Genomic DNA, 10,562 nt, shown 5'->3' with positions numbered 1-10,562 from the left:
TGAGAACTGAGAGTGGAGTGGGTATGTGTGGCCCCGTGTCCACAGCAGCACTATTCACAGTGGCCAAAAGGTAGAAGCAACCTGTGCCCATCAACCGATGAGCAGATAAACATGTGCTCCCTCCATACAGTGGAATATTACTGAGTCACAAAAAGGAAGGAAGTTCTGACACATGCCACGACAGCGGTGAGCCTTGAGGGCATTGTGCTAAGTGAAATAAGCCAGACGCAAAAGGACAAATACCATATGATTCCACTGATAGGGGGTCTCTAGAGTCATCAAATCCATAGGGATAGGAAGTAGAATGGTGAGTGTGTGTCATGGCTGCAGGGGAGGGAAGAGAGTTAGTGTTTAGTGGGGATAGAGTTTCAGTTTGGGAAGATGGAAAAATTCTGGAGACAGACGGAGGTGATGACTGTGTGACACTGTGAATGTACTTACTGCTGCGGAGTGGTACACTCAGACATGGTCCATCCTAAGTTATGTAGATTTAACCACAATCAAAAGGCCAAAAAATGAAAACAAGGGACGGGTGGGAAGAGAACAGGGTGACATGGCAGATACAGGCTGAAGAAAGAGCTCAGAGGCTTGGTGGGACCCTGTCCCCTTCCTTCCTGGGCTCAACATCCTATCTATCTATTTTATTTTATTAATATATTTTTTTTGAGATAGCATCTTGCTCTGTCACCCCAGATAGAGTGCTGTGGTGTCACAGCTCACAGCAACCTCAATCTCTTGGGCTCAGGCGATCCTCCTGACTCAGCGTCCTGAGTAGCTAGGATTATAGTAGCACATGCCACCACACCTGACTAATTTTTCTATTTTATTTATTTATTTATTTTTATTAAATCATAGCTGTGTACATTAATGCAGTCAATGTGCTCGTTTTATGTACAATTTGAAATATTTTCATCAAACTGGTTAACATAGCCTTCATGGCATTTTCTTTGTTATCGTTTAAGACATTTATATTCTACATTTAGTAAGTTTCACATTTACCCTTGTAAGATGCGCCCTAGGTGTGGTCCCACCAATTACTCTCCCTCTACTTATCCTCCCCCTTATTTGTTTATTTATTTAAGATAGTCTCACTTTGTCACCCTGAGTAGAGCCCTGTGGTGTCATAGCTCACAGCAACCTCAAACTTTTGAGCTCAAGTGATGCTCTTGCCTCAGCCTCCCAACTAGCTGGGACTATAGGCACCTGCCACAACACCAGTCTAGTTTTTCTATTTTTAGTAGAGACAGGGTCTCACTGTTGCTCAGGCTGGTCTCAAATTCCTGAGCTCAAGCAATTCACCTGCCTCAGCCTCCCAGAGTGCTAGGATTACAGGCATGAGTCACTGGACCCAGCCTCAACATCCACTTTAAGACAGTGAGACAGCTCTTCTGGTTGGCACCAGGCAGGGAACCCCCTCAAGAATCTGGGGTAGATGTAGCTCAGTGAGTAGGGCACCAGCCCCATATACCAAGGGTGGCGGATTCAAACCTGGCCCCAGACAAACTGCAACAAAAAATAAACAGGCATTGTGGCAGGTACCTGTGGTCCCAGCTACTCAGGAGGCTGAGGCAAGAGAATCACCTGCAGGTTGCTATAAGCTGTGATGCCACTCACTCTATAGAGGGTGACATAGTGAGACTCTGTCTCTAAAAAAAAATCTGGGGTAGAAAATTCTTAGGGAACCAAGAGAAGGGTGTGAGGGCTCAGCTAAAGATCATGGCAGAAGAACCATGTCATGTAGCTTGAGGGGCAGGGCACAAAGCTAATGGCTACCCTCTGCCTTAATCCTACCATGGCTCCCTAGTGCCCTTTACTCCTATAGCCCAGCTCATCTCTGCCCCTTCTTATGGGTTCCAACCAGATCGGCCTTCTCCCTCTCAGATGTCCCATGTGTAGGCAGCATCTGCAACTCTCTCTGGGGTTGGGGAGGGGGTCAGCCTACTATTTCATCACTGGATGGCAAGGACCTTCTCAAGGGCAGGGGTTGTCAGATTCCCTGCAACACCCCACACAGGGATGGTTCATGGGCACTCAGCAAATATGTTGACAGGTTGGAGTCAAAACCAGGACATCCAGGGGATGTGGCCAGCACAAAGGCCCAGAGGTTTCAGGAACTGTTAGCCAACCAAGAGCCCCAGCACTGCGGGGGGGGGGGGGGGGTTCCAGGAGGCTGGGATTTGTGGAGGGCAGGGGCATTGAGGGATGCCCAGCCTCCAGAAGCACGGCTGCCCCTGGGTCTCGAAGTGCATTGTCTGGCTGAGCAGCAATCTGCCCTACAGCTACATCACACTTTCCTTATCCATTCATGAGCTGATGGACATTTGGGACTGCTCCCACCTTTTGGTGGTGGACTAGTGCTGCAGTGGACACAGGCGTGCAAGGATCCATTCCTGTTTTCATTCCACTTAGGGCTGTACTCAGGAATGTGCTTGGTGAGCCATATGGTAATTCCAAGGTTAGCTTTTTTTTTTTGTAGAGACAGAGTCTCACTGTACCGCCCTCGGGTAGAGTGCCGTGGCGTCACACGGCTCACAGCAACCTCTAACTCTTGGGCTTACGCGATTGTCTTGCCTCAGCCTCCCGAGCAGCTGGGACTACAGGCGCGCCACAACGCCCGGCTATTTTTTTTATTGCAGTTTGGCCGGGGCTGGGTTTGAACCCGCCACCCTCGGCATATGGGGCCGGCGCCCTACTCACTGAGCCACAGGCGCCGCCCCCAAGGTTAGCTTTTTAAGGAATTGCCCCCGCCCCCAGGTTCCTCTTCTTCTTGTGGCACCTCTGGGAGCAGTATTCAGCCAGCCAGGCTCTCCCTGACTGTTTGTCTGGAAAATGGGCTTCCTTGGATATTCAGACAAAACCCCAATGGGGCTTCTAGGAAACCCTGGGTTCTGTTCGTGGGAGGAAGACAAAGCAAGCTGGATGCATCTGAGATGTTTCTAGGCACAGAAAGTTTGTGACAGTGGGGCCAGGCAGACCCAGGTTCAAGCTCCAGCTATGTCACCTGCACCTGCACTGGGTACTGGGCCAACCTCCCCCATCTCTGAACCTCATTTGCTGCCTCTAGAAAATGGGGTGGTTGAAAGAATTGTTGACAATGCTCAGGATGAAAGCACCAAGCTCAAGTCACGGGGACCACTGTTAGTGCTGGGTTAGTCATGCGACAAACATTTTGGCACTGACTCCCAGCGAAGGGTTGAGGGCTGAGTCAATCTGAGTCATATCTACTTGCCAGGACTCAGCACCGAGCTGAGGCACAAGGAGAATCCGTTGAATGAGTGAATGAATGGGGGTGGGGGTGGCAGAGAGACGGAGACAGAGATAGACAGAGGGGGACACTCCCCGTGCTGGCCACATCTCAGTGCTGGGCTCTGAGCTTCATTCTGTCATTTTATATTTGTTCCATCACACCCACTTATCAGACAAGAAAACTGAGGCCCCAAACCACATGGCACATGTGAGGGTTTCCATAGGAAAAAAGTGGCTTTGCCTAAACAATGGTTTCTGCTGGCGTGGTTGGGGTGATTCTGCTGTCCTTGGCCAAATCTGGAGACAGTTTTGGTTGTCAGGATGCCACATGGGGACAAGGGTACTATGGGGCATGAAGTGAGTAGAGGCCAGGGATACTGCTTTGTACCTCATAGTGCACAGGACAGGCCCCCACCTCAAAGCATGATCCGGCCCCAAACAGTCAGGAGTGGTGAAGGTGAGAAGCCCTGTGTTAACTACCCTAGGCAGGGTGGGGGTGGGGAGGGAGTAAGATTTGGATTCCCCTACTACACACCAGAATTAATTCCTGATGAATTAGAGGATATTGACTAAGATGTTCCCCACTCCCAACCTCTCTCCTTCCCCACTGGGTTTGTGTATTTAAATATGTGCCACATCCTGGGGCTTCAGTGAGGTAGATGATTACAGACAGAGTCTGTTGTATGTCAGCAGAACCCCTAACTTGGTTCTCAGCTTGGAGCATCTCCCCCACCCCCACTGAAGAGACATTTGGCAATGTCTGGAGACATTTTTGGTGATCATGGCTTAAGGAGAATGGATGTTACAGCCCAGAGCAGGTGGAGCCCAGGGACACTGTTGAACATCCTATAACTGGCCAGGCATGGTGGCTCATGCAAGTAGTCTCAGGGCTTTGGAAGGCTGAGGCAGGAGGATCTTTTGAGGCCAAGAGTTCAAGACCAGCCTGGGCAACGTATTAAGACCCCATCTCTACTAAAAAAAAATAAGGGAAAATTAGCTGAGTATGGTGGCATGTCAATAGTCCCCACTACTCAGGAGGCTGAGGCAGGAAGATCCCTTGAGTCCAGTAGTTCAAGGTTATAGAGAGCTGTGATTGCACCACTACACTCCAGCCTGTTTGACAAAGTGAGACCCTGTCTCAAAACAATCAAAAATCCTACAATGCGGGCGGTGCCTGTGGCTCAGTGAGTAGGGCGCCAGCCCCATATGCCGAGGGTGGCGGGTTCAAACCCAGCCCCGGCCAAACTGCAACAAAAAAAATAGCCGGGCGTTGTGGCGGGTGCCTGTAGTCCCAGCTGCTCGGGAGGCTGAGGCAAGAGAATTGCGTAAGCCCAGGAGTTAGAGGTTGCTGTGAGCCGTGTGACGTCATGGCACTCTACCTGAGGGCGGTACAGTGAGACTCTGTCTCTACAAAAAAAAAAAAAAAAAAATCCTACAATGCACATGGCAGCTCCCATACCAGAGAATGACCCAGGCCCACATGTCCATATTGCTGTGTTTAGAATACACTGATTTAGTCAGACACACACACACATATCTTGGATTGGGGTTGGGCTATAAAATGCAAGGTCAAGTGTTTTCTCTTTTGATATTCAATATTTTCTAAAAGAAATACCTTTCATAGGAAGGAAAAATGTTCAGGTGCTGTATCAGCTCACGGGGGTCCTAAAAACAGGCCCACGAATGAGGTTTTCTTCATACCTTTTTCTGGGTGGCTTTTGCCACCACCAAGTGCTTCCTGGCACAGAGACACCTTGCTGGTAAAAGCAACCATCTTTTAGGATCCACAAAAGGTTTTTAAACTCAGCACTACTGATGTTTGGGGCTGGGTCATTCTCTGGGGTGGAGCTGCTCTGTGTTCTGTAGGACATTCAGCTGCATCCCACAGTTGTGACAACCCAAACTGTCTCCAGACCTGGTCACTGCTGATCCAGAGCCACAGATCCAGCAGGTATTTGATGGCAATTAGCATTTGGGTTTCAGAAAAGAGCAGAAAAAGTGATGAAGGGCTGTTTCTAGATTAGTCAGTGTGAGCCATCTCTGCCTGAGCTGGTGTCTTGCTGAAACACACAATTGTGTGTTCGAGGATGACACTTTCTACTCCATCTGTTGGAGGCACTCAAGAAACAGAAACTCAGTTCTGTTCCTACTGGCCTCTCATTGAACTCAGAAAATACCTGGAAGGTATTTTCAAATAAGCAAGAAAAATAGCTTCACCTGTAAGTTTAAACTGAACAAGGAGGACTGAAGGCCCTTAAAAATATTATTTTAAAACCTCCTGTGAGTCTTTCTTCTGCTCTGTACTGCAGAGACCAGCTCTGAACTAGGAGGGGCCTCTCCCCAGGTCAAGGGGCCAATGTTCTGTTTTGGGATAGTTTTTGCAGAAGCTACTGAGATGGTACAGGAGGCTCAAAAACATTCACACCCTTCAACACCGGCGGAAGTGAACCCTGGCTATTTACTCTTGAAAAATGAATTAGACTGTCATCTGGCATTTCTGCTTTTTTGTGGATTACCAAACACCTCTCAGCTGTTTCCAGGGTTGCAGTTGTGGAGGAGGAGGAAGGATGGAGGGAGAGAGGAAATCCCAGCCTCTGTTGCAACAGGGTAAGAGTGTTTTAAAACAGACACTGCTTACCAGCTATTTTCACTTTCTGGAAACAACTTGTGCAATTGTTGGTGGCCATGGTTACCCGGGGCCCCTGAGAAGGGGGAAGGAGAGAGGTGGCAGGGGATCTACCAGGGAGAGACACCTCTTTACCTGATCTAGACATTTGGGGTGGGGTTCAGGAGTCTCCCTTGCTCGCAGGTGGGTTTCTGGACTGGCCACCTTCAGCCATCAAAGTGGGTTGATCTGCTGTCTGCTGTCAATCTTTTACCCAAGGTACTTACAGGGGAGGCTCTCATAACCCTTCAGGGTAAGCAACAGGCGCATTGCTGATGATCCCCTCTAGTGAGGTTTAGGGTCGCTTAGGAGGCAGACAGACCAGGATAACACCCTTACTTCACCACTCCCTAGCTATCTGGCCTCAGTTTCCTCATCTGGAAAAGAGGGTCATGCATGGTTTTCAAATGTGGGTCTCATTTTTTTTTTCTAATGGAACGGAGAACTCATCCTTGAAGACGTGCAGCACAGCATGTCAGAACAGCATTTTACTTCTTCAAAACGTCTGCATACTCCAGAAATTTTGGCTAAAAGCTCAGAAGCTTCCGAGAAGAGGTGAGGGGGGGTTATTTTCTACAACCCAGGAGGCCACATCAGTGCAACCAGCACTTTCTCCAACTCTGGGGCAAAGGAGGCAATTTATGGCTCAAAGAACCTTAAAATAACCCTCCCTCAGTCCTAAAATGCAGTGTTTGAATTTATAGAAAAACCCACAGGTTCCTGACAAGCAGGCCCTGCAGCTGGCAATGCTGGTGCTCACCCCAGCAGGGTTCACTTTACAATGCACCTCTGGGGGGTTACCCTCTATGAAACTGTCTGCTCCCCCATCCCCTCCCAAGTGCCCCAAACCTCCAGCTTCCAAGCAGCCAGACCACTGCTGTGATTTTTCAAAAGATGCAAAATATTTTTTAATTAAAAAAAAAAAAAACAGCGTAAGTCTTATAAAAACCAACCAGGCAGCCAAAATGCCCACCTGTCTCCCTATTTACAGTAATACAATATCTGTCACAGTCACTATGTACAATATTATAAAAAAAAAAGTCGTTGACAGTACAAATTAAGGCTGTAATTTTCACAAGGCATCAAGCCTCGATCCTCTAGTGTAGACCCGGCAGGAAGAAAGACGACACTTAATTATTGCACCATTTTGAAAACAAAATTCGTCAAGGAGGATTGTGGTCTTTTCCCACCGGGCCTTCAGTCACAGATGGGGGCTGGGGCAGTGGCGTCGTCGTGGGGAGTTGGGGGTGGGAGGGGAGCCCCTCCGTGGCCACGCTGAGCCCAGCCCGGTCTTCTGGGTCTAATAAATACCAGTCACAGTTTAAGAGGGGGCCGTGGCGGCATGTGGGACCTGCCACCGCCGCGCGCAGCTGGGCGGGGGCGTCCGGACTACATGTGCCGCTTCATGTGCAGCGCCAGGTGGTCGGAGCGCGAGAAGGCACGGTCGCACAGATGGCACTGGAACGGCCGGTGGCCTGTGTGCTTGCGGTAGTGGCGCGTGAGCTCATCTGAGCGCGCGAACTTCCAGCCGCAGCCGTCCCAGTTGCAGTGGTAGGGCTTCTCACCTGCCGGGAGAGAACGAAAGGGGGCCTCAGTTTCCTTCCCAGGACATACACTACGCGTGGACACTCGCCCAGATCGCGGCTGCTTCCGTGCGTGCGTGCACAACCTATCCGCGCTGAGTGCACTGAATGCTCCCAGAGTTTTAAGCCTCTAGGGGTCTTAGTCACAAGTACCTTACTCCCCAACCTCCCCCCTGGGGCGGGAGCGCGGAGGTCCACTGCGCAGCGTTTCGAGCCACGCCCCCAGAGGGATCGTAACCTCGCGCTGGTCTCGCCACCGTTCTGACGCGCAGCATCCCCCAGGTTTCCCAAGTACACACTCCCTCTCCAAGCTTCTCAGCCACGCCCCCAGAGGGGTCCTAAGCCCGCACCTCCTCCCCAACTTTCGGAGACACAACATCTCCCGAGGGTTCTTAAGCACGCGCCTTCTCCCCAACTGCCTGAAACTAAACTTGCGCCCGCACCCCAGTGTTCTGAAACCGAGCTCCCCTAGCTACCCTTCAGGAAGTTTCCTTGGAGCACTGCCCCTTCCCAACGGTCTGGGTCATACCCACTAGGGTTCCTAAACGTGCCCCCCAACCAACCCCGGAGCCACGCCCCCAGGGGAATCCCAAACATTCGCTTCCTTCTCAATCTCCTGATCCACGGCACCCCCGTCCCTAAATTCCTGTTTTCTCGTGATCTTGGAATCGCATCCCCAGCCTCTCGCGCCCAGGTGCCCCGCACACACGCACCACTCACCTGTGTGCGTTCGCAGGTGCGCCTTCAGGTGCGAACTCTTGGTGTAGGTCTTGCCGCAGCCGGCGTAGCTGCAGGTGTGCGTGGCGGTACGCTTGCGGGGCCAGGAGCGGCGGCCGCGCTTGGGCTTGGCCTCCAGAAGCTCCAGTGGGGACGCGGGAGGCGTGAGGAGACCGCGGGCGGTGGGTGGCGCCAGGCCCAGGGCTGCTGCGGCGGCGGCCGCGTCTTCGAAGAGACCAAAGGCGGGGGCGGCGGGGGCCGCGTAGTGCAGGGCAGGCCCCGGCGCGCCGAAGCCCGGGCCGCCGAAGGGCGGCGGAAAGGGAGCGCGCGCTCCGGGCGCGGGCAGGCGCGCGGGGCCGTCGGGGCTGAGCGGTGGCGTGTCCGTCGGCGGCGGGGCACGGCCCCCGGGACCACGCATGCAGGCGGCTGCCGAGCCCGGGGCGCCCTCGCGCTTGAGGCCGCGCGGCCCACGGGTCAGGCCGGGAGCGCAGCCGTAGCCGCCGCCGTCCGCTTCAGGGGGCTCAGCTTTGACAAGACGGCCGGGCGGCGCTAGCAGAAAGCGGCCGTGCAGAGCGGGTCCCGGCGGCGCGTCCAGCTCCGGCCGCAGCAGCTCGGACACCAGGCCCCCCGCGGGGGCGCCGTAGGGCGGCGGCGCGCCGGGCTCAGGGTAGTAAAATGCAGGCGGCGGAGGTGGCGGCGGGGGCTCCGGGGCGGCTTCAGCGCCCAGGCCGTCCAGCCCCATGGACAAGATGAAGTCCAGCACACTGTTGAGGTCGTCGTCGGTGCCTCCTGCCTCGGGCTCTGCGCGCTGCCAGCGCTGCGGGCGATAGAGCAATAGGGTGCGGGCGTGAGTGAGCGGCAGCGCTCGGGGGTCGCTGCCGAGTTCTACCACCCTGCGCCCGCCAACCCCGCCGCCCGTGTTCTACTGTGTTCTACTCCTCTGAGTCCTCAGTCCCCGCCTTGGCATGTTACTAGCCCGCAGCCCACGTTCTACTACCCAGAGCCCGCCACGCGCGGTCCCGGTCGACCCGGTTGTCCCCGCCGCCCTCACCTCCTGCAGGCCGCGTTCACGGCACGGGCTGGCGAATGTGGAGAAGGACGGCAGGATGGGTTCGCTCAGCGCCATGGCCGCGACCCGGGGAGGACGCGGACTGGGGACTGGGCTGATCGGGGCGCGGGCGGGTGGGGACGGCTCTGCGGGCCGCGGCCGGGCCCGCCCAAGCCTTATAGGCACGGCTCACGCAGGGGCCGGGCCAAGGCGGCGGCGGCGGAAACGCGTCCCGGATGGGGACGAGCTCCGGGCGCAGCCTAAATTTAGCCGCGGTATATAAGCCGGCGGGCGGCGGCGGCCGTGGCCACTGCGGCGGCCGAGGCTCTGCTCGGCGGGCCCGGCCCCTAGAGCGCAGCCAGTCCGCGCCTCCAGCCCGGGCCCAGGCCCGCCCCCGCCGGTCTCCCCGGCAACGTTGTCAACACGCGCTTCACAACAGCGCGGTGACGCCCAGGGATCCCCCGGGTGCCCGCGGGCTCCCGCCTGCGCAAGGATCCTGAGAACCTGGAGCGGGGGTGGCGTCGGGGACTCCCGGAGACCTGCGCCTCTCAGGGTAGCACGGGGCTCGGTAGACGTGGAGGTTGGCTCCAGTCTGAGAAGGGTCCCCAGAATCCTAGGTAGTGTGGAGACAGGGGTACCCAGGACTTAAGACGGATGGGTGAGACCGGGCCCCTCATTTGTTTCTGGTGCAACCTGCAGGAACCACTGTACTCCCATCACACTGTAGAAAACCCTGTGTGATAACATCAAGAAATGTTGGCCGAGTGCTGAGGCTCACGCCTGTGATCCACCTGTGTTGGGATCCCAACACTTTGAGAAGCCAGGCCAGAGGATCGCTTGAGGCCGGGCGTTGGAAGCTTCAGTGAGCTATGATTGTGCCACTGCATTCCAGGCTGGGTGACAGAGCCAGACCTTATCTTAAAAAATAAATAAATAAATAAATAAAAGAAAGGGAAATACTAAGTCTTTGAAATACTATTCCACCCTCTTGCACACATCTCAACTAGGCCCCTCCAAATGCAGGGAAACTGAGGCAGGGTGGCTGGGAGAAGTTGGAGGTCTGGCAGGCACCAGCAGGATGGGTTGCATTTTTATTGACTTGCATAATTAAGGTAACTTAGAGGACAACTGTGACAATCATTTCTCCAACACAGATCCGGCATCAGCGGAATACCCTTGGGTACTTCTAACACTCTACATCTGTCCCCCACACCACAGACCTGCTAGTGAGGGACTGTCCTCCTGTTAGGGTGTGCCAGCCCTGTGTAGGCACCTGAGGATACACCTGTCAGAAGATAGACAA

General features: G+C 54.2%; 1 protein-coding gene across 1 annotated transcript; it reads right to left on the bottom strand.

Moving 5' to 3' along the window:
* Positions 1 to 6,800: 6,800 nt before the first annotated feature.
* KLF2 (KLF transcription factor 2) lies at positions 6,801 to 9,416 on the bottom strand. Its single transcript, XM_053585127.1, has 3 exons — positions 9,263 to 9,416; positions 8,215 to 9,028; positions 6,801 to 7,476 (listed from the first exon to the last, which is right to left on the bottom strand). The coding sequence occupies exons 1-3, from the start codon at positions 9,335 to 9,337 to the stop codon at positions 7,301 to 7,303; spliced, it is 1,065 nt and encodes a 354-aa protein (XP_053441102.1). The 5' UTR covers positions 9,338 to 9,416; the 3' UTR covers positions 6,801 to 7,300.
* Between the last annotated feature and the right edge of the window lie 1,146 nt (positions 9,417 to 10,562).

This window comes from Nycticebus coucang, chromosome 3, assembly GCF_027406575.1.
Source record: "Nycticebus coucang isolate mNycCou1 chromosome 3, mNycCou1.pri, whole genome shotgun sequence".
Taxonomy (NCBI): Eukaryota; Metazoa; Chordata; class Mammalia; order Primates; family Lorisidae; genus Nycticebus; species Nycticebus coucang.
The sequence above is the reverse complement of the archived record's forward strand: the minus strand, read 5'-3'. Positions and strand labels throughout refer to the sequence as shown.

Coding starts and splice junctions, on each gene's coding strand:
- KLF2 (XM_053585127.1), bottom strand. CDS start 9,337: ATGGCGCTGAGCGAACCCATCCTGCCGTCCTTCTCCACATTCGCCAGC. Junction 9,029..9,262: donor GTGAACGCGGCCTGCAGGAG/GTGAGGGCGGCG, acceptor TATCGCCCGCAG/CGCTGGCAGCGCGCAGAGCC. Junction 7,477..8,214: donor GCACCTGCGAACGCACACAG/GTGAGTGGTGCG, acceptor CTCTCCCGGCAG/GTGAGAAGCCCTACCACTGC.